The following is a 27,490-nucleotide window of genomic DNA, read 5'->3' on the forward strand; positions in this document are numbered from 1 at the left end:
AAGCCATTCTTCCTGCTGTCAATCATTATGTTTGGATATGTGTTGTGAAGTGACACACGGTTAGCTGAGTGTTGCCTCAGTGTACTAACTTAGCGGAGCTGACATTCTCCAGTCGTTGCATTCACACAATTAATTCTACCTTTAGGTTTCTGAATGCATTAACTAATGTGGTGGTTTTACATTATATTGTAGGGTAAGTCCCATTATTTTGTCCAACCAATCAATGCCATCACATGTAGTTTGATATGACAACAATAATAAATACATTACATTCAGCTATGAAAAAGCAGTTTACACCTGACTACAATAGTAAAGAACACCTCATATAACTTTAAAGCTTTCCCACATGCAGTTCAGATTATATAACAGTGCTTTTCTGCCTCATAAAACATGCTGCATTACAGTTAGGACAGTGAAGACTGACCTGAGATGAATGAGCCAAGTGATTCATTCAGGGAAAGCTTGCCAAGTGCGCCTGCTCTGCTTTTGTAATGACATTTCACATTCATTGCTGTGCACAGTTGACTAGATCAACCACAAAACTACTCCCTGTATTATTTTGTACAGAGAGAGTGCTTTTGCTGACGGCCTCTCAATCACAAGACTAAATTCTGAAGTAGTTTATAGTATTCATAGTCTAACTGGGGGTGAATTGAGTACATGTACATGTACAAAGAGATCCATGAACCTCAGTGTAGCTCCGTTAATGCTTCTTTAGAATTTTTATTTTCCATCCAGTCAAATCTAAACAAATAACTGATGACAAAATCACAAACTTTCACCACATGTAGTGTTTGTTTTATTGAAATTCATGAACAAATTTAAAATCTGCCAAACAATAATTGTAATAACACAGATGGACAGTTTCTGAAATATTTATTCAAGGGATTAAAAAGACAAATGCAGCAGGGCTGAAGAGCTGTGCTTCAGTTCTACATACAGTAAGCCCTGCCGTGTCTATAAAGCCCTACAATGTACAACAGGTAATAAAACAAACACAGTAACAGTCGTACAGTAATACTAGGATGCACATTCTTACAGAATGACTTGTCTGCAGTGTCTCGTCTTTGTTTCTACAAGCTAAGCTACTGTTTCTGCTAATGGCAAAAATTACAATACTTTGAATAGCGCATCATCTCTTGGAAACTAACAGCAGGGCTATTTAGCTGAAAACAACAATAGAAATCTTGATCGTAGAGATTTATACAGCTTACATTGCCTTGTTTTACCTCCTTCATAGTCAGTCCCATAAAGGGCAGCAGTACAATGTCTAATGAAATGTAAAGGCCATGAATTAAAATAATAAATACATGTTTCTCCCCTGGCAAATCATAACCCTCCCTTCCCATAACCTCACCCACATTCTGCCTCACTAAAAAAAATTAAAGTATAACAATTGGGAAAAGATGTCTGTGTTACATGAAACAGGTTAACGTATGCTCAAAAGTAAAATAAACTCATGTTGACTCAATACAGCCTCAAAGATTCTTAAAATCATGTAACAGTCGCCTGAGAGATCCACTTTCCAACCATTTACAATATGTTGGGATTTTTCTTAAAAAACAGACTTTTTTTTTTCCATATAAGGAATGTTGTCAGGAAGTCAAACTGTAAATATGGCATTTAAAAACATACAGATTTATTGGCACCGCGCTCCTGAACACCACCTGTGCGTGCAGCAGCCTCCGAAGCAAAATTTCTCCGGCTGTCAACACGTCACAGTCAACGCTCTGCACCTCCACCCACAAAGCACCTTTCCACACCTGAGAATCACTTTCCATCCAATATATATATATATTTTTTAAATCATATGTCATCTCTTCCTCAATCACACCATTGTCAGGGTACAAAATTGAAATAGAACACCTTCATATTCTTTCTGTGTTGACATTTAATGTATCCACTTACATTTATAATTGTGTAAACAAAATAGCTGAAACGATTTGAATAGTGTGTAATAACCTACAGACATCATGTGGGAATGCTGGATGTGGTTGTGCCGAGGGCTCTCCTGGAGCAAATACATATAACACATGTCTAGGCAATTTGAAATCATTCCTCATGGTGCTAAATCTGCCAGGAGTGGGTCAGAATGAAGGAGAAAAGGATCTGGAGCAGAAGGCTGGTTGTCTCAGGTATGAACGCACAGGTGGGGAGGAGAAAAAGGCTACAAATAATACTGTGGTTGACGGTCAGTGTTGTGTAGAGAAGAGGGATGAGGCTGAGGGGACAAAGGTTCAAGGCTCAGCCACTGCACTGGGCTCCTTGTCATAGATGTAGCTGCCCACACCGCCAGTGTTCACGCCTGGAAAAACCACAGGGACAGCAGTGGGTTGTCAGGGGTTAATGGAGAGGGCAAGAGAAGGTAGAGAATGAGCAGGAGAGGTTGCAAAACATTTCCTATACAGCCTCAAGAATCTGCCATGTTGTAGACAATGGTGTTATGATGAAATGACTATTGAGTAAGACTTATTTGTGCGCAACGTGTGCAGCAAGTGCTCAGACATACGACATTCTGTTTCAAGTCTATCTGATAATCGGTGGGTTGACAGCACCCCCTAGCGGTTACCTTTGGGCCCGAAGAGAACAGCATAGCACGGTTTGTGGCAGTAGGGCTGGCCATCATGCTGGAATATAAAAAATAAATTAAATAAACAACATTAACACAATAAAAGCATTCTTTTTCTGTCTCCAAAGAAGTCAAGGTACAAAAGTGGAAAAGGGTTTATTATAGTGGCTACATGATGGTTCCTGAAGTCACCCCCTCATTCTGTAAGGAGAGGTGACAGGTTGAAAAGACTATTACAAAAATGGAAACTTTAGTATATCTGGATCTCAATGACGATAAAGATTTATGACCTTTTTCAAAACATTTAGGTGTTGATTTCTCCACCCCAACTAATGTTTTCACCTGCTGGTCTTGGTGATATGTGTTTCAAGAGAATTTACTTGTATACATGCTTTATTTACTATTACATGTGACATATTGTTCATTCACTCAAGTGCCATGAGGGAACTGAAAAAATTGTGTCAGTGTGTCATGAAGCTTGTACTTGTCCTTCCGCGTTGGTCTTGTTGTTAATCACGCAGCCATAAAGACTTTTAAACTTCTGTACCTTGATGAAACAGATGTGCTTTTTTGGAATTCATTTCCCTCATTTCCCCTGTGCATCAGCATCACTTGTTTTGTGTCACATCGCTGTCAGAAGAAGCACTTTCTCATTTGTTTTTAAATCGAGCATTAAGCGCTCCGTGGCCCCTTTATTAGGTACACCAGTACAATATAATGTTGTCTCATACAAAAGCCCTGTAATGTTCAGTTTGTTGGGAACAGGGTAAACTCAATTATATGTTTATTATATCATATATTATAACACATACTGTATATACTGTAGTTAAAAGTGGTGTAGTGCTGGATTATATTACATTAAGAGGTGTTTAAAAAATTTTGTCCTCTATATTTGTATACATGACAGGGGCAGAATACTAGAAACACCTCTGAATATTATGCAGTCCAGTACAGCACCACCACCATCTATGACCTCAGTGCTAAAATATATAGTTTAATTAAAAGCTCTATGACATTTTAAACAAAAACTGAACATTCCAGGCATCATAAAAGTAGACTTTATGGCAGAACATTTGGATTTCTGTTCTGAGTTTGACGTTTGATTTATTTCTACAGATCTTTTTTTTTTCCCTTCAGAGTTTTGTCTATTCTTCTTTTCAGTATTTCCAACATCTTTTTCCTCCCCCTCACCTCTGCGTGGCTCCCAGGAGCCAGAGTCTTGCTGCACCTCTCACAGCGGAGGCAGGGTCGATGCCAGTCCTTGCCCAGTGATGTCACCTTCTCAGCTATTGTGACACACACACACACACACACACACCTGTGAGACACCATGGCAACCACTTTGCAGGTTCACACCTTTTGCCTCACCTTGTTTCCTGGAAGTGTGGAACTACTTACCAAAATACACCTTCTTGCTGCATCTGGGACACAGGTTGGCCTCTCCAGAAAAAGTGGTGATGCTGCCAGCTGCTGACACATTACAGAGTCATTACACACATTACAATACTGGAAAGGCAAAATGTGCTGCAAGGGAAACAGTTCAATAAATGACTGCTAATCTTTCCACTGAAGTGTGAAATCCAGTGTACTAATAATGTATGGGTATAAAAATAATATTGAACCAAGTACTAAACAGCTTTTATAAGTTACAGGAGGGAATTGCTGAGTAAAGAGGCGTATTTTGCCAATTTAAATATTCTGGTTGCCAAGTTAAAACACTTCATTCGCTCCCTCTGGAAACAGCCAATCATGGGGGCCCATTGCTGTTACATGTAGCTTCCATGTAGTGCCGTGCTGGGAACTGCAGGGGGCAGCAAAAGGCAAAGACTGGTTTGGTTTTATTCTGTCATAAAAACAACCTGTACACATATTTCCACACACGCACGTATTCACCAAAAACAAATAAAAGCATTCAATCCTCTGTTACAAATTTTAGCCCACACACATTTAAAAGGATTTAAATGCATAATGGCAGCAAGATCCTGAAATCATTGCTGAGTTTTCTTCCAACCAAGTGGGTGGAGAACGGCCACTAACTGGAAACTGCACAGCAGAGATAAATGGACAAAAAACACCAGATAAAGTGACTTTGTTCCTGCTGACAGGGATTTCCCAGAAGACACGCCCTATCTAACACGTCTGAGAAAATCCTCCACAAGTCCCCAAAGACTGTATCGATATTCTTATCATTGAGTCAGCAGACCAACAGCTTCTTTAAAACATCAAAATAAAGTCAATGTTTGCAGATAGATCCACCATTTAAAGTACATACAGTGTGAATACACGCTCACATTTCTCATTTACCTTTTGATGCTGCCTTGGGTGCGAATACTCGCTTCTCCTCAGTTTTGGAAGATGAATCCACACTAGTTGGAGACGGGTTGTTGTTGGCTGGAGTATCGTACACATAAGAGCCGGCTCCTCCAATGTTCACTCCTGAAAAGGTCAAAGGGGAGGAGGTGAAAAAAACACTGTCAACGGTTGGTTCATATGACATGTGGCACTGAGATGTGAACAAAAATATAACTGACTCTGCTGATGATTGACAATTTATTTAGTAAAATATAAAATACTTCAAAAAATTCTGAAGTAAATTAATACAGAAATAGATATTTTAATTACTAATAAAAAGCTTAAATGAATCCATAAATATTTTCTTAAACATAATTAAATTAATAAATAAATACAAACTGGGTAATTAACATACAGACACATAAATAAATGAGGTTTTTTGAAAAACTAGAACTAAATTTATGCTCTGTATAGCGCCTTTCTAGTCTTTTCGACCTCTCAAAGCGCTTTTACACTGCATCTGCATTCACCATTCACTCACATTCATTCACTGAGCCTAAGTGCTCAAACAGAAACTAACATTCATGCACAGTCATACACTGGCGGAACAGCCGCCAGGGGCAATTCGGGGTTCAGTATCTTGTCCAAGGACACTTCGACATGCAACCGGGAGCCGGTATTGAACTGCCGACCTTCCGATTAACGGCCAACTAGTAATTTATAGACCTCCACACTAAAAACTCCAACTTGTTTCTATTTCCTTTATTAAGCCAGGTAAAAGAGATTTGGCCAAGAGGGCAACATAAAAATATTACAACAATAAATAAAAAGAACATGAACAAACTAAGTATTGTCACACACTACAAACAAGTATACAACAAATCCAGTAAAGATGCAGTAAGAGAGTGTGGACAAAGTTTAATTTACAGGTACCAACATACTGCATGTTGAACAAAAGAAACATGTACTTTACCTTTTGGCCCAAAGAGGGCAGCATAGCATGGTTTGTGGCAGTAGGGCCTTCCATCGTGCTGCGGGGAGAGACAGAAAAAACACCATCACATACAAATAAAACAAACTGACTCAACAGGAATGTAAGGCTTTAAAAAAAAAAACTGATGACGCAAATGGGAAAATGCAACCACGTGATGAGAAGTCATATTTTTCACGCATTTTTCTGACATAATATATTTTGGTTTTGATATTTTTTTTTCCCCATGGGTGGATAAGGAGATGGAGAGACTGTGTCCAAAAACGGAGACGAGGCTTTTCTTTCCATCTCAACACATAACAACTCTGTTGATGAATTCAGTGCCACACTTGAGTGCAACCTACGTGTCTGTACAACCATGAAGGTCTGCCTCTTCATGAGGCAGAGAAGCCAGTCTAAGACATAGATGGCCTGTTGCTGATGCATGCTGGGAAAGTGGCGGTCATTGAAGGAGCATGTGATCAGCTTGGGTAGGGGATCATGGCTGAGGGCCAGGGTGGCCACTGGTCCAGAGCCCAATGCCCATAGAAGAGAAGAACCAAGCCAATGCCACGGGCAAGATGCCAGGCCCTGGGTGGTAAGGGAAAACGAGGCATACAACCCACAATCCTTTCTGCCTTGGCCACATGAGCTCATTTTCCTTTAAAGACGGTGTGGCAGAAAACAGGATTGTTCTCTCACCTTTAATAATGCATTAACAGGATCAGATACTGTTTAAGTAGTCACGCACTCCTTTCACACTTCCTGTTTGACATTTATGAGATCCGTGAAGGTCTGGAGGCTGATGCCAAGCAGTGACTGAGCACTGATGACTTTCTCAGGACAAGACACACACAGGGCTTCATTGTCAAGTGAACTGAGCGGTCTGGTAACAGTCTGCTGTACAGTATCGCTGTGGCTCTGGCTGTGAAATGTCAAGAGGAACAGCAGAGGAACCCTAAAAATGGATTATCCTTCACTGTACAGCCCACTCTCTTCCCAGAAAGTTCCCTTCCCACACCGTGACACTGAAATCTGTCTTCTCCATCTTTTCTTTCTTGACCTGCTCCCTTCCTCCTCCTCCTCCTCCTCCTCCTCCTCCTCCCACCCTTCCACATTACATCAAAGCTGTGTGAAATCTGATAATTCCCCTCACCTGATGTCACTTGAGTCAGCGTGGGACGGGGTGGAAGACTACACATTTGATCATCTTACAAGTCTGAGGGTGAGGAGTTCGAAAGAAGTGAGCTCACCGAACCTCATCTCTGCTGTGGCCAGTGAGTCGAGGCTTCCTTAGCCACTACTAGCATAACACATCTGGATCTCAAACACAACTGTTGTCGGTGCAGTTAATGTAGGCATCATATTTTGACAACGTAAAATAATGTTCTTTGATCCCTTTCTTTAAAAACTGTTCATCATAAGTCTGACAATGTTACACTCTTATCATATCAACAATAGCAACAAAATGTATTCCTAATGTCACATTGTTTGAATTGTTGTATGTGAAGGTTTTCAAAACATCAATATCAGTAGATGTAGAAGTAGTAGTGTTCAATTTTCCATTTAGAGTTTTTTAGAGATTTTGTGTGTGTTTTTTTTAGTGTTTTAGTTCCCTTTAAGCCTTGACTTATAAAAACAGAAGCTGTGATGTCGTTGTGGAGACAGTGAGTTACTGTGGTTGTAGGTAAAACCTTTTCCACCTAATTATTTACTTCTTTACAAGTCTACACCATGTTAAGTCATTCTGCATTAGATATTAGCAGTTCCTGTTTTCACCGTTATGTACTGAAATATCTTGTTTCAATTGGATTACTACTAAGAAATAGTCTAAATATAATGATCATGATCAGAAGTACCTTTTTAAATAATTTCACAGTGGATTTATAAATTGAGCTTCAAAGCTCATTCTTGACCTTGGAGACACTAAACATCTCACCTCAAGCTTTCAGCCGTATCACATTTACTTCATGAGCAGATAATGATTGTCTAGTTGTCATGGAATTGTAGTAAAGTCCTTGCCCAGTGCAGTAATTGCCTTTTTTTCTGAGCACTTTGCTTTTACAATTTCATGACAATTGTGATTTATGACAATATGTTCAGTGCAAGCGAGAATCTCCTGGTCTAAAATAAATGAAGTGCATTAATGCATAATGGCCAGCAGGGGGCGACTCCACTGGTTGCAAATTAATCCTATATAGAAGACTGAGAAAATTACCCTACTTCTCACTTGATTTTTTACCTCAGTAAACACTTTGTTAATGAGTTTATTGCCTCAATGACTAGTTTTAAGTCTTCTTCAATACAGCATAACGTTCATTTTGTAAATTACGGTCCCATTTAGAGTAAAAAAGATGATACGCTAGGTTATGCTTTAGGGCATGGATTGCCAAGTCGCTAACGCTGCGACCGATCAGTAAGTATAGAGGTGCATCGTATCAACTGCACTGTGTACATTACATTAAATTTATTCATATAGCTGACGCTTTTATCCAAAGCGACTTACAACTGCTATTTATGTCAGAGGTCGCACGCCCCTGGAGCAACTGTCTTGCTCGGGGACACATTGGTGGATGTGTTACAGAGGGGAATTGAGCCTGGGTCTCTCACACCAAAGGCATGTGTATTATTCATTGCGCCATCACCACCCTTATACAGGTGTATAACCTGTATACATGTGTACATTTAACTAGCCTTGTTTTTGAGTGCTGTCGATCTGTTTTCAGTTCATGAAGGTTAATTGTACATTTTGGTCACCTAAAAATGTCTTGTTCAGCATTCGGTTCTACTGAAAGACACTCTAAGGAGTCGGCTGTTCATTTTTTCCAGTATTACATTTTGTTTTAAGCGTGTGTATTTGCTAACCAAAATTAGCTTCCCAATTAATATCAGTTACAGTAAATCCAAGCTAGCTAGTTGGCGCTAGTTGACAACCTAGAATCATGGACGAAATGTAAATTCACTAGTAAACCGAGTTTGGAGGGAATCAAATTCATTGCTACGTCACCCCTCACTTCTCCCATACCCTACCCTTTTGTCCAAATATGGTCACCAAAAAACCAACAACCAAACCAAAGGCTTCAAAACGGTAGTCCATAAACCAACAGGTGACATCACGGTGGCTACGTCCACTTCTTTTATACAGTCTATGGTTCAGAGCAATTTCTGCATGTTCTGAGTTATGAGGTTTTTGACACAGACTGTTCTAATCAGGTGCTAAAGGTTAAAACAACCCTGACCTTTTAGGGTCAACATTGAAGAACTTGTCACTTGTATCTTTTCAAGCCTGGCTCTCTGCCGCTATCCTCAGGAAGCTGCCGCCCTCCTTTGGCCCTCAGACGACAGGCCACAGTGAGCTCTATCTTGCCCCCATCTCCTTTTAAAGAAGCAGCCAGTATTGCTCTTGAGGGTCAGTACCTTTTGCATACCAGGCCTGAGATGACATCAAACATCCTCCCTAACAAAACCACAGTCCCTTTACATGCTTTTTTTTATATATTTAATGTCTCCCAGCCTCACTCTGTTTCCATGACGATGATCCGGTATTGAGTTTTCGCCTACTAAAGTCCGGCTCATGACATGGCGCTGCAGCCTGTGGCGGGATTTGGATGCAGTCCATGGGGAGAGAGGATGGAGGGGGAGAAGAGGATGGTGGGCCGAAAGAGCGCGGGCCTCATTGACATTGTGTGACTATGTTACTGTAATCATGCAGAGATTAAACAGCAGAGCAGCATCCTTTTAGGTCTGCAGGAAATTATTTTTTGTGTACAAAGACGCTGAGATCACATCCTCAGAGATGTGTGTGTGTGCGTGTGTGTGATATTCACCCACGTGTAGAGAGAGCGAGAGGGTGAGAATTGAATCGTTGGCTGGGTCATGAAAGGCAAAAGAAAAAGGGCATGATAAAAAAATCCCCAGGACGAAGGTGCCAGATAGTGAGCAGCACAGTCGGGGGAATCTATGCTGAGACGTGATACTGCAGTGTGATTATGTAACGCAGAGGGGAAAAAGGATCTCAAAGCAACTCATCCTGTGAATGAGGGGGTTACAATTCCCACAAGGACAACTCATATTGACAGATGCAACCAGAAACACAAAGCAGGAAAAAAGGCATATTCTCAGCAGTTTCCTGTATAAAATACACAAGTTCTACATAATATCTATACTCTATACCCAATGAGAAGCACCTGAAAACACCATCTGCCAGTTTAAAAGAATGGTCACATCAGCTTTTAAAATAGAGAGCAGTGAAGTTTGATCCATTAATTGCCGCCGTTGACCAATAACAAGAACAGCCAGAGTCCAACATGGAGGACGCCATCATTGCTTAATAGCTGAGTTGCACCATTCATTTTTACATTCTTCTTTTGTTCCGCAAAAGACAGTTATGAGACAGGATTCAATGGTACACAGAGCTAATGACCTTGCTAACTTACGGTTGGCAAGCTTGTCAGCTCCCCCCCCTTTTATAAATACATGTTTATTAAATTAAATTATGTAAGTTAGGAGAACAGACACAGTACAAAGAAAATTAAAAAAGGTGCTTGTGACTAATTCTGACTGACTTTCCATCTACTACCATCTTCCTGGATGGCTAGTGTGTTAGCCGTTAGGTTGCGAGCTAGAGTAGTTCACAAACCAGCCCTGCATGTAGTTCCTTCATCACCAAGTATCAAAAAACAAATATTTAGCCTAAGTGCCTTGGCGCACTACACATATGTCAAGATATTTTCAATAAAACTATAATTTTTCATAGTTTTAAAACACTAAAACAAGCTAATGTTAAACATTTTTTCCTTAAGGAATAAACATGCTAAATGGTTAGCATTTTTCATCCACTGTGAAGGAAATCTGTCAATAAGTCAATACTTGACCAAGCACTGACTTCCTCTTGTTATTCGATGAAAAGTCAGTGAACTGTAAAAACACTACTGTGCTGATATTTCATAAAGAAAACAACACTACCTAGAACAGAACTTGCATTAACATAAAGTCCATTTAGAGGACCATAACATAAGCCATTTGGTGGACACGGACTCAGAGTGCATGTAATGTTAGCATGAATGGGCTCAGTGGGAAGTGAACTTTTACCCCAGGCAATGTCAGTGCCCTGCTCCATGCACGCTGCTATACAGGTTATAAAGAGTCCATATCACTGTCCATTATGGAGTTAAAACTCATATCTTGTGATTCTTTCTTTAAAATTTCACAATTTATTTACATTATTAATTGGTAAACTGACAGTCAACCAGAGGTTTTGTGTTTGGGCACCTGCTGAAGTGCTTTACTGTTATTTTTATCATACACTTTTTGGTAGTTTAACATGAGTAAAATGTATTATTATTAGAACAGAATGAGAATAAATGTACATTAGTGGGGTAGAAGTACAAAGGCATAAAATTGAATTACTTAGGTAAAGTGCAAGCACATAAAAACTGAACACTTTATCAGCATTGTACTGTTACTAGTGGTGTGTTACTGACCTCAGCGTGGCCTCCAGCGTTCAGGAGCTTGTTGCAGCGGTCACACTTGAGACACAACTTGTGCCAGTCCTTCCCCAGAGATGACACCTTTTCAGCTGCACATGAAAGACAAAAGACAGAGGGATGGGGCTGAGTGCAAACATTCACATAAAGCTGCATTTATATACATTACTGTGAACAACAGCCTTTATTTTCTCCAATCAATTGTGTCGGGCTTGGTATGCGTTATAATGTGCCCTTCAATCACACATCACAGAGAGGAATGACGTTCCTGATTGCTTCACTCTCCAGAATAATGACTGTACTGTATCTCTGGGCTGCTGTGCCCAGGGGGGAAACCCTGTCATCGTGCCAACTGAGTGATTGTTTGATGATCGGGTGTGGGGGATACTGGGAATGCCAGTGTACCACACAGGATGCTGTGATGATGTCATTGCGGGATAGAGAGACAGTGGCGTGAGTCCCAGTCCAGCTGGAGCAGCAGGGGGTGGTCAGATCTAACCCAGATCCTTTGTGCTATCGCTCCAAATACACCCCATCCCCCACTTTACAGTACACCCATCCTGCTGCAGACAGCCCTTCATCATCATTCTGTCCCTTTTTTTTCCCCAGTCTCCCAGACCGACTGCCTCTCCAGACAAGCAAGGGACCCTAATTATACCCTTTCCAATAATAAATATCTGCTGCTTCCACACAATGGGCCCTAAGGAGTCATGCAGGCAGCAGAGGAAACACCTTCTCTTATCAAGGCAGGGCGCAAATAGCCGGATACTGGAGTCTGTTTCCTACATACCCTCAGTCAAAAACACACACACACAACCATATGCACACACATATAGCATGTATGTGGACATACGGACGATTACTTCCTCCTGGACATCCTCTCTCTAGCTGCTTCTCCCATGTGTACAATAACCTGTAAAAGAACTGTCAAATTCCTGAGTCAGTTAATGTTAGGAAGCAAATGAAATCAAACAGAGATGTGAGAGTCAGTTTCTGAACAACATGGAATGCAATGAACTATTTAAAAAAAATAACAAAAAGAAAAACAGAGGTCAAACTATAACTAAATATGGACATCATGAAAAGGATAACGCACATTGATTGCTTCTTGCATTCATTTTTTTATTTCATTATAATATTGGCTAAGATTCAATAACAGTCTTTTCAAAACGAATGTACACTTTTAGATTCAAAATCACCCGTCTTGAGAAAAGAAACAAGTATTACAGACAACCAGTCTTGCATGAGCAGTACCTAACATATCCAAAAGTCTCAGGACTTTTTTTTTATGGATTGTGTGTATTATTTTTCTCAATTGTTGTAATGTTTTTGTATTATCTTCACCTTTGACTTAATCAAGTTCCTTCTTTTGATAATAAAGTAAGATTTGATTTGGGTGCCATGTGGAAAATTCTTCTTGGGACTGCTTTAGGAGATCAGACTACTCCCTGCAGAGGTTTCTGTTTACTGTCACTTCTCCCTGTCAATTACAACACTGGGACGAAGGAGTCCCCTCCCATTAACACTTGAGAGCAGAGGAATGCTGACTTGGACATAAACTGACGGAAATGTTAAATCACGTTTAAAGATAGTTATTCGGAGTAAAAAGGCTGTAATAAATCCCTCTTTAAATCAATCTGCTCTTAAATCAGAGGATGGCTGTAAAACCTCCAGACGCGACTAGAGTTAAAAGGAAACATATGACAGAGATCAGTTGCTTCTGTCTGTCTGACACTGCTTAAGCCTAGTTCACACTACATGATTTTAAGCCCGATTTGCCGGTCGGCGAGCACTGCAAAACACTTTTTACTCACCTCCAGCTCTCTCTGTAGCACAGACAATCCCTGCTACCTGTGTGTGCTAATCCATTCTTTCATCCATATTCTTTGTTTTTATAATTGCCATCTTTATAATAGATATATCAGAAATGTGTCGAGGAGCCGTTTTGATGCATCCTTGTGTATTTCACACACTTAAAGACTGGCGACCGCCGATCGACCGCTGATTTACCTTTGATCACAGCCTGATGGTCACTGAGCTTGCAGAGCGGCAAATCAGGCTAAAAATCGTGTAGTGTGAACTAGGCTTAACAGTTCAACTACTTTCAGTGTTTAGTTACAAACTGACTAAATAAGCAACATTTTTAATCACTATAAGCAATTACAATTAAATTAACTTCAACTACTTTCAACTCTAACACTTCTAAAAACATTCACCTGATTCACAACAGTTCACCCGATGCTTCAAATTCAACTGAAATTTCCATTTCTTTCATTGTTTACAGTTCAACTGACAGTTTTACAGCTTTTATTGCTTACTCGACAGTTCAGCTGCTTTCACAGGTGGGACATCTACTATCACCATCTCTTACATGCATCCTCTTAAGTTGATAGTTCATCTGTTTTCAGCTCCTACACTTCAACAGACGCTTCAACCTCAAATACAATTCTCATGAAATATTTAACCAAGAGAAGAATTCACATTAAGACATTTAGACCCGTTAACAGTGTGTGCGCATGCAATATTCAGCGTAAATGAGCACGCTTCTTGAGTAAATTGTGCCTTTTCTAGTTTCTATTAAAGTATTAATTTATCACAGACCTTTAAACAACTTCAGAAATGTTTGTTTGGAGTATAAATGGAAGCAGAAGAGCTTTAACCTGTGTGTTCTGGGTGTGAGTGATTTATTTCCTCCTAAATCTGAGGATAATATACCTCCTTCCTCTACAGTATGAAAAATACTGCCAGTATGTGCCCAGTGTTGCGAATTCGGTGTGTGTGTTCATGTCTTTGACTGGCTTGTAAACACACATATCTCCAGACAGATCTGAAAAGTCAGCGTATGAATGGAAACAGATGTCAGAGCCTTGCATGTATGTCCTCATTCCCCACTGTATGTGACTCTGTCTGTGTGTAGTAACAAAGTCCACTGTTTAACAGCCCCCTGTTTTAAAGGGCAGTTGTTATTGTAAGAGAGGGGTGAGCCTGTCTGTCTGTATTATGTGTTGTGGGGGAGGTGGAGGGGACCTGCTTCTGGCCCAGATGTTTATACCTCCAGCTCTAAGCGAGCCTCTATCCTTATTACCCTTCATATAGTATAGCCCCAACCACTGAAATAAAGTCATAAAATATGCATGTTGGCTGACATTTTACATGCATGCAAAGAAAAAAAACTAAATAAAACAAAAAAACTGAAGAATAAAAATGACTGCATCAATGTGTGTTCTTTATCTTCCAAAATAATAAATGCGTAGGCACAAATGAGGAGACTGAAATGCCACCAAGTCTTCCACTACCTCATTATGGCAACAACTTGAGGGTAAATGCACCCACTTGTGTAAACAAACAAGCTCCTGTTCACAGGAAAGTCTCTCCGAATAGTCACATTTACTTTGTCAACATCGGTGAGGATGTGCCAAATCCTTTTAGCCAATTCTCTCAAAACAGCCTGCAATTTGCCTCTTCCACTGTATGTAAAAGAGATACCACGAATTAAGTAATTTCAGTAATTCTCCTCCTCTAACGTTTTCAAAACATTATACTACAGAACATTAACCTTCAGGATAAAATAGCAGGGGCACAAACAGCAAAGGCCATATATTTAATGAGAGTGTGATGTAACATACAAACTACACTTATTACGAGAAGAGATACATCAGAACCTGAGTGGCTTCCCACTGTAATAGCAATGCACACTATTAATATAACATACCAAAATATCAAGGTGCTAAAGAATTGACAATTGAATTTTAAGTTGAAGCGTCAGCTGAACGGTTTACAGTGTTAATAGCTAAATGTACGTTGGAAATGTTCAATGTCAAAGGCAGTTGAAGTCAGTTTAATTGTAATTGTTTATATCATTTGACAATTTAGCTTCAACTTCAAGAACTGTAGGAAGCTGAATTGTCAGTTTGTATGTAAACACTGGAAGTAGTTGAATAGACATGTGAAGAGCAAGAGTGGGAAGTTTAAGAGCACCAATTAAAAGCAGCTGAAAGGTCAGTAGGATGAGTGTTAACAATAAAAGCAGGTGAACTGTCACTTGAGGTGTGAGAGATGAGAGCAGTTGAAATGTCAGTTGTACTGTAAATTATGAAACAATTGAAATTTGAGTTGAAGTTGATGCGGCGGAGGCAGCTGAATTGTGTCCACTGTTAATAATTGAAGTGTTAGTTGAAGCTGAAGCACTGAAATGGTTCAAAGTGTCTGTTGAAGTGTCTACAATCGCTTTGAACATTTTGTTTAAAGTTCGAGCACTGCAGGCAGTCGATTTGTCAGTCTGTGTGTTTTAGCACTGCAAGTAGTTGGACTGTCTATCAAAGTGTAAGAGATGAAAGCAGGTGAAATGTCAGTATGTGTCAAAGCTATGAAGCTTGCAAATTGGGTGGACTTCATCTTGGCAGTCAATGGAGCCAAATATGTCCAAATTTGGTTAAAGGCGTGAAGGCCTGAACAAGCAGCAACCACAACAGATGACTGTGATAGGCTGAAGTGCTTGTTTTATTGAGGTAGATTTTATATATATATATACACATATATATATGTATATGTGTATATATATATATACATATGTGTATATATGTGTATATATATATATACATATGTGTATATATGTGTATATATATATATACATATGTGTATATATGTGTGTATATATATATATGTGTATATATATATATATATATATATATATATATATATATATACACATACATACACATACATATATACACACACACACACACACACACACACACACACCTTGTGTTTGTAAAATTTTTGAATAGATTTAAATAGTACAGATTTTGGGAACATGTATATCAAAGCTGGACTACTGCAATGCGCTCCTCACCAGGATCCCTGGCAAAAGCCTCCAGAAGCTGCAGTACATTCAAAACAGCGCTGCTAGGATCCTGCTGAGGGTGCGCAAACACGACCACATGACTCCCATCCTCAAATCACTGCACTGGCTTCCTGTCTCACTCAGGAATGAGCACAAGGCCACCCTCCTCACCCATAAGTGCATCCATGGTGACGCCTTAAAACCCACCTTTTTAGGAAAGTTTTTGGTCGACTCCTTTTCTTTGTCCTATTGTTTTTATTTTTGTGCACTGTGTGTTTTATTTTTTACACTTTCCTGTTTTTATCTGTAGCAATTTGGGATTTGTTTAAATATAAAGTGTGTTACATATAAAATGTATTATTATTATAAAGCTATTATTACATGTGTTGCTTTCATTTGTGGTGGTTGGGAGGTTTTCCAAACATAATGTTTTTTTACTGCAATTTAATTATTTTTTTCCCCCCCATTCATTCTAAATTATTTCGGCCTGTGTTGACAATTCACATTGATGTCATTACTAAAATCCCGTTGTGTCAGTAAAATAAAAATAACCGTTCATTATTTACATTAAGCACTGACAGACAGATGGTGGTAATGCAGGAACACTGAGCTTCAGGCGAAAGTATGAGGAAAACTGAATCAGTGTGCTGGTCAGAGGTTACCACCATAACCGTACGATACCTGCACCACTGTAAGCTGCTTAACTTCATTTGTAAATTCCTGGTCTAAGCTCTTCCGTCTATGGTTGGCTTCTCTGATTGCAGTCAATATGGTTTAAATCACTGAGACAGCTTGCTGCAGACTCCTCATCTCACTGATTTTGCCTCAATGTGTACAAACGCTTGTTTTCACTGACGTTAGTGAACATTAAATCAAATTAGAAGAGGCAAAGCTCAACATACTTGAAAGAGTTTTTGTGATTCTGAAGAGCTCTGTGTGTTTGCACGTCAGTCAACTTCAGCCGCTAAAAAACGCCATTAGAGCTTGCGTTTTTGTGATCAGATGCGTAGAAACATGAGCACATTTTCACGTAGAGATGGGTGCCGAAACTGCACTACACCACCTGATGTGCATGAACATGACTTCAGCTGTGGCACTCCACCCACCTCACACACACAGTTGATTTGGAGCCAGGAAATTACCAAACAAGCTCAAGTGCAAAAAAACATGTACCTGACGCCCAACAAGAAACAGCATTACAACAGTGTTAGCGCTTCCACTGACTTTCCGCTGGCATGAAATTAAGCGGCAACATCTCATCCAAACACTCTACTTTTTGCCATTCAAAACTCAAGGCATGAGTAAGTGATGATTTACCTCACTAAATGGAAAAAGCCTTTCAATTGGCTTTCTGATTTAATAAGGTCACACATATTCACACTTAATGCATTACAGACATCAATTGAACATCTGTAAAAGACCATAACTAATGTGAAAACACAGTTTGTCCTCTTATGTTTGTATTTTATTTTGAAAATTAGGCTTTTTCTGATGTTCTAATGATAAATTATCCATGATAGTAGCTAGGGCTAAATGTAGGTAAAAATGTAGGTTAATTATACAGCTCATGTGACCCGTTTTCTATAGTCATGCAGTTACAAATTGAATCCGTTGTCATCCTTGTGTGACAGACTTGCGAGCCAATCAGTGCTATGAGTCTCCCGTTACGGTCCTACTCACCAATCAGAGCGGGTACAGGGTGTATAAATTTTACAACAACAAACAAAACTAGAGGAAAACGTGTGGGATAATGGCGCCAGGCAAACCGACACAGGCATTTTTTCTGTCCTCTGCCCGGCATCAACTCACACTACTGTTAATTTGTAATTTTGTGTGCTTCTACTACTGATAACAGCTGTCTGTGAGCCAGTTTTGTTTCTTTCTTCGCATGGCTACACATCCGGCTGACTTGTTCAGATTTTTTGTCTGTTTTAACTGTGTTTATTGTTGGTATATGACCGGGAGTCTGCACAGGGTGTTTTATTTTGAAATTTGTGCCAATCGTGTCTCATGTTGTAATGCTCCATGACATGTTTTATCTATTACACAGTGTTTATTGAACTTTAGCTAAACTTTTTTTAAAAATCGCGAATCGAATCGTAATTGCAATATTTCCCAGAAAAATCGCCAATATATTTTTTCCCAAAATTGTTTAGCCCTAATAAAAACCCATAACTCAAAGAAGTATTAGGAGCCAACACAAAAGCATTAGATAGGGGCAGTCTTGATATTTGCTGAAGAGAAAGCCTGAACTGGGCCTAACTTTATTCTTGGTAAATTGGAGTCATAAGACATCTAATGCAAATGGTAAAAACAATCAAATAGATTCAGCATATTTGAAAATTAGTGACTCGTGATATTCCAGCATGTAATAGTAGCTGTTCTGCTTGCAAAGATAGAGATACATCAGAAAACTTCAAGCAGGCTATAACTCAATTTAATTTGTTTGTCCTGTTACATGATTAAGTTACACTTTATTTCATATTAAGAGTGAAACCAATTATGCTCTGTGTAGCGACAGCCAGTAAGAGGAGCAGCATGGGAACAAATTGTCTACAAACATACTGTAATTAGACAGAACATTAAGCAACAGAACTTTAACAAGGGGGTCTTCAGAAGGAAAGCATTAACGGCCCATTTCTCCAAATGACTTAATTACGGTTGTTTGATTGTCAACAGTGCCCAAACACTAGAGCTGACGATGGACTGAGATTCAACCCCCGGGGTCGGCAGGACATTCTTCAGTCTTACTTAAAGCCTAAAAAGTTGCAACAGACAAACAGTACAAGTATAAGACAACATTTATACAGCTGAACTCCCAGCATGCAACGGGGGGAGGAATGACCACCATGGAGTTTGGCTCTGAAATGTCATATGGGTGCTCTTTTATCACTCAATAATTCAATCAGGATGCATCAGGGGGAAATCTAATGCGGTTGACAAAAAGGACGATGCCAAGTCCGCTGCTTGGCTTGTTGCAGAAGGAGATAAAATTAGCAACAACTGTAAAAGCTGCAGTTTTTGGTTGTTTAAGCACTTGAAGAAGAAGTGTACATAGATGTAACACACTTTAGTGATGCACGAGGGTAAATGCTTAATATTAAAGACCTCACTGCTGTATAAAAAAAAACTATATTCTCAGTTTGTCACAGATGAGGCTGAGGTTAAATCACGAGCTTATGAACAAGTCTCTTCGTAATGTTCATGATGTAACCAATATTATTGTAAATATCTCTAAATCACAGTTGACTTGATTCTGTTCTGGTGAACCCTCTGGTAATGTGGACCCATCTGTTCAGCTCTTCCTACAATAAACCCATCCAAAACTCATAAACAAACACACACACACACACACACACACACACACACACACACACCTCTCCCTCCATCCTCTTTCTCATTCCCTTCCCTCAGTGACAGCTGAGTCCACGCGGGTGTTTTTCTGTCACAGCAGTGTGATATCTCATAACTGCACGTTCTAATAAACACCATACACCTGACTGACTGACTGACTGGAGGCCCAAAAGCCAAAGCAGGACCCAAGCATGGGAGGTACATTTGGTAAGGGAAAAACCCCGGGTTATATCTCTAGAGAGAGTTGTAAGAAAGGAAAAAACAACTCAGCCTGTGTTTCCTTCTCTGCATCCTCCAACTATTTTGTTCTCTGGAGTACAAACACCCTCAAGGACCTTTTTACTTAGAGACAATCACCATTCATTCGAGGCACACAGGGGCATTCAACCTCACCAAGGGAAGGGGCTTTGGAGTTTTCAGGTTGTGCATTAAACAAACTCATTCCTCACATACTCTACCTATAACAGTGTCTTTCACTGAGTATGTGGACAATGTGTGCTCAATTTCAAAATACTCAATTCACACGGTCATGACCTTTACTACAATGTCTGAGTAACAGTTTGACATAATAATCTAAATTACTTTGCTAGCTATTGTGATCTTAACATCTAAACTAGTTTCAAGTTTAAGAGGCATCATCAATGACTTTAGATGTCTACAGGCAAATATGTCAAATTGTAAGGCTAACATAGAAACAAAACTATAAACAATTGTTTGTTTTCATTGATTATTTCTTGGCTTAATTAACTGTTTAGTCTATAAAATGTCATAAAATAAGTACAAATACTGAAGGCAAGTTCCCAGAGAATCCAGTGTCCTCTCACTAGTTATTGTTAGAGTTAGAAAAATCCAGTAAGATTTTATTTATGATGATACATGAAATGTATGAACAGGAAATTCTCACATTAGAGAAAACCAACTACAATAAAGATGCCATTTTATTTAATTTGATAAATTTCTTGAGGGTTGCAACTACTTCTTGTTAATATTGATTCATCTACCAATTATTTAATCGATTCATCACGTAATTGTTTTGTCTATAAAATGTACATTATGATTTCCCAGAATCTAAGGGACTTACTCAGATGTCTTCTTTTGTCCGGCCAAGACACAGTACTTACAATGATTTAAAACAAAAAAAATGGGCAAATGTTCACACTGGGAAAGCAAGAAACTATCGTATAGTATTGGTATTTTTGTCAGATGACAATAATATCAGCACTAGGCGACATTCATTGTGTAAACTGTAACATTCAACACAATTAATTAACAAATAATAATCCATCTCTACTTTTTAAAAATGTTTTTTCTAAAAATGGCAAAGAAATTGTGAAGAGTTTTAAAAGATCGTCCCTCACTGATCTGACCCAGCAATGGTGTGTTAAACATTAGAATTGATTCGTTCAGGGTCAGTGTATGCGTGCAGCTCTCTGTGGTGCGGTCACTGACTGTGCCCGGGTAGGGAGCGATGCTAAAGAGCCACTAGGAAACACATATTTGGATCCGACTCTCCCTGCGGCTGATGCAACCCCATGGCAAAACTTAGCTCTGGAGGTCGTCTGTCGCCTCAGCCAAGGCGAGGTTTCCTCCCTGGGCTTCCCGGCCCACCCCCCCACCTCGTGAATTCTGCTGGCTGACGTAAATGGGCTGCAGTTAACTCACATCCTGTCTGCGCTGGTCAGAGAAGCCGCAGGCAAAGCGCTGCTCCACAGTCCGTGCCTCGGTGACTTGCTCACCCTCCCTGAACCTCCTGGGACACAATGCACCTCATCCCTAACCGGTCAGGACACTGTGTCCCAGCTACAGGGACTTCAAAAAGATCTAGTCTGCATGACTAACTTACAGAGTAGTGGGCCGTGTCTTCAAACAAGGAAGCAGGACTGTATCAGTAGAAAGGCACCTTCAGATCTAGGCTTTGTTAATTGGATAATCAGCCCTTGACGGGTTAGACATCATATGACAGAGGCATAAAATGTGGACGTACTTAGACTACTTTGAGTGAAATCATCTGAGTCTTGTAAAGAGGCGTAATAATATCTATCGTGTCTACACAAGCACATGGTCAAGTGGAGTACTTTCCTCTAAAAGTGTTAGGTTAAGAAGTGTAATCACTTTTGCCACAATGTGCCGATTGGATAACTGTAAGCAAGCTAGCAATGTACGCAGCAAATGTGTTAAATATGACAGCTAATCTTTCTCCTTTTTCCTCACATCTCTGTATGTACTGTACGTCTCTGTATGTACTGTACGTCTCTGTACGGAGTCACGAAGCCAGAGGTCAAGTACAAATTTCATGTTCAAGTTAAATATTTTCACCTTGCATTGAAGCATCTTTGTCACAATTTGTATCCAGGCTGAAACATTATACTATTTTATACCAAATTTAGCACGTATGTGCAAGGTTTTTAAACGTGGGTAAGTCTGGTAAAAATAGGCGACTGACTTATTTAAATCCCGTTTATGCCTCATTCTGTTCTCTATAGGTCTACATATTCTTAGACCGACAAATGGAGCAGTTTAACAGAAGGTACAGTTGTAGGTGTGACTGTTTTTTAAAGGCAAATGGTATACATGGCTCATGGGTCAGGTACGAGTGCCCCTTTGCAGAATGTTGCTTAGGGCCCCAGCAAGTTGCATGTCGATTTAAATAGTGCTCCTAAATAAATTCTGTGCAGTTGCTCCTAAAGCTTTCAGTCAGGAGAACCAGTGGTACTAGTGGAAAAAGTTCATCCGGAGCCCTGCAGCCCCAAGCACAGCTGCAGAGTCATTTGACCAGGGAATGAATGCCGATTGTACCCTTTCCCACTGAAGAAAAAAAACAGAGACAGTGGACGTGAAACACATTGACTTAACATGCGATATCTGAATAGCCAGAATTATCCGGCAAAAAACCAGGTTAGAAAATTAATACTTAGAATCCTAGCTAGCTGCATAAGGACTATAAGCTGCTCCTCTGTCTACGCTCTACCTCACATACTGTTGGCTCTTGCGCTTTGGTGTGAACGCGCTAGTCTATGCTTTTATGAATTCAGTTGTCTTGATTATTTTTTTTTTTAAATGATTTGTAATCCGTTATTGCATTTGTTGTGTTGTGTCCAATATGCTTCCAGTAAAAACCTTTTAAGGGCAAAAGCTGTGCACCTATAAATGTCAAAAAATACTCTAACCTAAAAAGGAGAAAATAGGTTGTTTATCTATGCCTCCCAAAACGACACACATGAGCGTTTCTCATACGTTACTATGTAAGTCACGTAACGCAAGTCATATGACATTAAACACGTGGTTAACATTATGAAACAGTCGCAGTTTGGTTAGGTTTAGGCAACAAAACTATCTATTTAGTTATGAAAACATCATGGTTTGGGTCCATTACGCAAGTCACGTGATGTATATCACATTACTTCACATGTGACAGAACTCATGTTAATCACATGAGTGAAGTCAGTAATCCTAACCCGAACCCTTAACTTTTTTCCACATGGGACTCAAACGGCGTTCTCTTGCACTGAAAGTCTTGGACTCATCCATCCAGTTTCCTTACACAGACTTTGTTGCTATTTATATGATATTTATACTATTTATTTGCTACTTACTCCTGTGGTACCATCATACGGCCACTAGAAGTCACTTCCACAATAAACTTAAATATGGGTCGTAATAACATGCTGCACAAACGGCCTATTTGGTATGAGGACAGGCTCAGGCAAGGATTATACTTTCCGCCTCCGCGAGTACGCGCGGGTCCGCTAGGGTCCGGGTGATGAAAAAAATCGCCAACAGAGGGGGTACGCGTAGGGTCTGTGCGCACGTCCACGTGCCTCCCGTTTTTTGTGACCTGTCTGCACCAGGTTGACAAGTGCTACCAGGGCACCAACCAATCTACTGCGCATGTGTGGAATGTGTCCGCCAAGCTGACTGCAGAAAGTAGTATAAACAGAAGTAAGCCTCATATATATTCGGGAGTGGATGCGGACACGGACAGCTATGGACCCCGCGGACTACTTCTTTTTATACTATTTTCTGCAGTCAGCTTGGCGGATACGTTCCACACATGCGAGTATATTCGAGGCTTTAGTAGACTATACCAGCAAAACAGAATGCAAATACATTGACTGTTTACTGCGGAAAAATGCCTCCCATAAATAATATCAAATATAAGATGTGAATTTTAGGATTATACCTTTAAACTCTGAGTCATTTGGAGGAACTATAGACAATGTTCCTCTATTCCTCTGCAGTTATGCAACAGGTCACTGTTTCAGCACCAAGCTTAATGCCATCTCCATTAGGGGATCATATTTGCTCCTCAAAAAGGCAAAGAAAAAGGACCTCTTTTGACTGGGGCACAGAAGCTGGCAGGTTATGCAATGGCAATGAGCAGGAGGCAACAACTCAAGAAATGATGTTACATAACTGACAAGGCGCATTCACACAACCCGCTGGGCAGCCAAGTGGAAAACAGGGTACTCTAGCGTTGACAGAAAAGGGGGGGGGGGGGGGGGGGGGGGGGGGGGGGGTAAGGGTATTGTGTGGATGTTTGGGGTAAAAAGCTGGATAAAAAGGGAGGTGTGTGGGAAATGTATCGTTAGGCTGAGAGGACAGAGGTATGTTGCCTCGTTGGAAGGAAAACGTGCGCAGAGACAGAAAGAGCTTTGTGTGAATAGAGATGTCGTTTCTCATTATAATGCATGAGGCACTTTGAGAGTCTCCGTTTAAATAAAGGCGAGACATCTCAACCCCATTTCCCCCAGCCCTCATGGTTAAAAAAAAAAAATCAGGGGAAGAGGAATTCACGGCCTGAGGCAAGGGCAAGTGATTGAAGAACAGGAAAAAGAGCCAGAGTTAGAGGAGTTGGTGAATGAAAGAGAGAGAAAGAGAAACTCACAGCCGAGCTCCATTAGTTCCCATTAAGTTCTTGTTTATTCACTTATCTGCACAAAGATGCATTGCTCCAATCTGTTGTGTACAAGAGTGGAATTTGGGTCTGGAGCCGGGAGACTTAGCGAGCCATGCTGTGTTGTGTCCTGAATGGGCTCTATCACACGCTAACAGTGTATTTCCACTGGGACCGGTCACATGTCAGCCAATACTCCCTGGCGTATTCTAAGCATCTCTGTACCACAGGAACTAACAGATGTGAGGCCACAATGTGGACGCAGAGAATTTGAAATCAAACAACCCTGCAATTACAAAGTAAGACGTTCACATTCTTTTAACACCAGCAACAAGCTGCAGTTTCCTGCATTTGGCCTTGTTGAAACTTCACAAGTGAAGAGAACGGCAGCAACAGTCAAAATCTGCAGTTAGCGGCGGTGAAATTGAACCATCGCCGCTGTGAAACAGCTGTCCATTAAAGTAACGAATGGAAAATAATAAAAAACATTTCCATGAAAATAATTTAAATCCCAGACTGTGGCTCACCGCAAACATGTGAAATGACGTTTCTTTTACAGAAGTAAAGAGGATGAGAGTCAAGGGTTAAAAAAGCCTTTGCCTGCTAAATCCAATATTGGGCAACACCAGCTGGAGAGCCAGGTGGGTAACTGCAGGGTGGGCCAATCATTGCTCTATATAGAACACCACAAACCACCACCACAAAAAAAGGAACGGGAAATAGACAATTTTCTCTATCAATAACAAGTGTCCTGGTGTAGATCAGAAGCAGTGGATTTTTTCCCCGCTTTACACCCTCATTCATGCATGTTTCCTTGAACTCTTCAGCCGACCTGAAGGATTTCTTGCGTCTCTGGAGAGTTAATTTCCTGAGAGGAGGACATATGTAGGTGGAGCTGCTGCTGAGCTCATTCTAGAGTATCTGAAATCCATCACTGACATAATGTTAATTCCTCAGGCTGTGGGCAGCAGCACAGGCCAAACCTTTTTCCCTACCCTGACCTTTCCCATGCCTTGTCATAGGTTTAATAGCCTCCTTTGCAATGACTGAAACTTTAATTTTGTTATCAACACCCCTCCCCTCCTCCTCACTTTCTCCATCCTCCCTTGTTTGACGTGTGCTGCCGATTCCACCCAGGTTCCTAGTAGCCGTTCATCATCCTCACCATCCTTACAGTTGACTCAGCCCGGGGCGCTCACTGCCCATTAAGACACACCCCAACCAAAAATAACTCAAGTCAGGATGGATCTCAGTATGTTACATAAAAAATAACATATCTCACAGAGAAGCTGTGACTCACTCACTTCAGCGAATTAAGGCTACGACACAAATGAGTGCTCAGACGTGCATTAAATCTTTTGTATTTGAGGAAAATACATATTTTTGCGCACATATTATGCCATGCCAGAGATTCTCTGGAACCGTAGCTGAGCATGAGCAGCAGCTGAAATGTTTGCTGCCACTCCTGTTACGTAAGAGGACTTCCATCCACTCACATAATTGATTCTGACCCCTGTGGCAGCTCTGATGTGTGCTGCGAAGTGCAAAAAAAGATCAGCACCGAAGAACAATTTTTTTGTGCCCAGCATGCGGCCAAAGATAAACACAGCATTACTCAGGGTTCAACAGGACAGCAGCATGTTCCCTGAAAATAAACTGAGCAGGGTGCATATTATGTGCAGCCTCCAGATTCAAAGCAGCGATGTAAATTTGTATTTATCTTCACGACCTGAGCTCCTTTAATCCCCTGCTTTGGTCTTGCCTGTGTGCATTTCTTTCCCTGTAAACATCTGTTATAGTAAATATAAGATGATGTGGCTCAAAGCCCTTCGTCCAAGTGGGTGTTTTGTGTCACCCCCATCTTTGTTTACAAGGATGCAAAAGATGCATGTTTGCAGGCTTTCATGAGTGGGCAATCTCAGCATATGGCATTTCTGCACTCTTGGCATGGGCTTCCATCAGCAATGCTGCAAAGCCAACTGCCACGCTTGGATGTTTACCAAACACAACAAATTAAAAATGGCACAGATCAGAGTCAAAATAAGACAAATCACTTATTCATATTTGTGGAGATATAGCGCAGACGGGGCATTTTTTCTCTCTCTTGTAAGTTAAAAGCATTGTATATGTTAGAAAAGTATAAATTTGTTAAAATATTTGTACTTTGGTGCTTTTGTTTACATTGCACCAGCTTTTTGTTTTCCCAGTTGTCTGTGAATCATTTACATTGGCACCAACTCTTTCCCTAAAAAATGCCTAATCTAAGGATAGCTATGAACTTAATTTAAGTGAGAAATTCCTTTGGGAAGTGTAGTAAGGGTTTACATTTTTCCCACCACTGAACTAAAAGCCTAAAGCAATGTTGAGCTTCGTGGAACAAATATTAGTCCCCTGTCAAACATACACCACAAAAATACTTTTAATACCTTACTGTATGTTGAGATATAGCTCTAAACCCAGATAAGTAGCCACATCGTATGTTTACATTCAGAACTTCATTTGAAAAGTAGGCATTTTAGAAAGGTCAGTTCTGTAACGTTAGCTCAACATAGATTAATTCTAGTTGTGACACGTATAATTTTTTTTAATGAATGAGCATTCACTGTTTTGCATCTGATTTAATGGCATTTGTAAATTAAGGAACTATAGCATAACAAAACTGTGGAACAAGATGTCCCAAAAATATCGATCCCCTGTCGCTGTAGTTTTGGCTACCGAGCGAGAGCACCATCACGACCTATTAAGTAATTTTTAAAAAGGTGGGATCAAATAAAGCGGGCTTACCGAAGTACACCGTCTTGTCACACTTGGGGCACTTTGAAGACATGTTGCGGGTTGTTGTGGGGTCGAGTGAAAGTGATCTGTTTTGTTTGTTCGAAGTCTGAAGTCCACTTTCTCTTCGTCCTCTTGCTCTTCTCTCCACAGCAAGTGTCCCGCTCCGCACACAGAAGCTGGGAGCATCTATTCAGTCAACGGCTGCTCATTTGCATAGCCCCGCCCCCCAACACAACAGTCCTCGTGCCTTCTTTACGGGTTGTGGGAAATTTCACAACTTGACGCCTTGTTTGAAGACCAAAAAGAA

At 40.3% G+C, this 27,490-nt stretch overlaps 1 protein-coding gene across 2 annotated transcripts; it reads right to left on the bottom strand.

Annotated features, from left to right (window-relative positions):
- Nucleotides 1–773: 773 nt before the first annotated feature.
- Nucleotides 774–27,378, bottom strand: crip2 (cysteine-rich protein 2). Of its 2 annotated transcripts, none has more exons than XM_046063122.1 (8): nt 27,193–27,378; nt 11,315–11,409; nt 5,835–5,892; nt 4,874–5,005; nt 3,968–4,039; nt 3,761–3,855; nt 2,570–2,627; nt 774–2,305 (listed from the first exon to the last, which is right to left on the bottom strand). In XM_046063122.1, the coding sequence occupies exons 1-8, from the start codon at nt 27,233–27,235 to the stop codon at nt 2,238–2,240; spliced, it is 621 nt and encodes a 206-aa protein (XP_045919078.1). In that variant the 5' UTR covers nt 27,236–27,378; the 3' UTR covers nt 774–2,237. The 2 variants fall into 2 exon arrangements, with proteins under 2 accessions (XP_045919078.1, XP_045919079.1); XM_046063123.1 differs by having other exon boundaries at nt 3,968–4,036; nt 27,193–27,375.
- Between the last annotated feature and the right edge of the window lie 112 nt (nt 27,379–27,490).

Source organism: Micropterus dolomieu, linkage group LG11 (genome assembly GCF_021292245.1).
Source record: "Micropterus dolomieu isolate WLL.071019.BEF.003 ecotype Adirondacks linkage group LG11, ASM2129224v1, whole genome shotgun sequence".
Lineage (NCBI taxonomy): Eukaryota > Metazoa > Chordata > Actinopteri > Centrarchiformes > Centrarchidae > Micropterus > Micropterus dolomieu.

Excerpts from the sequence above, each read along its gene's own strand:
- crip2 (XM_046063122.1), bottom strand. The coding sequence starts at position 27,235 with ATGTCTTCAAAGTGCCCCAAGTGTGACAAGACGGTGTACTTCG. Across the intron at positions 2,628-3,760 it reads CTCCTGGGAGCCACGCAGAG|CATGATGGCCAGCCCTACTG; the intron begins GTGAGGGGGAGG and ends TTTATATTCCAG. Across the intron at positions 2,306-2,569 it reads TGTTCTCTTCGGGCCCAAAG|GCGTGAACACTGGCGGTGTG; the intron begins GTAACCGCTAGG and ends TGGTTTTTCCAG.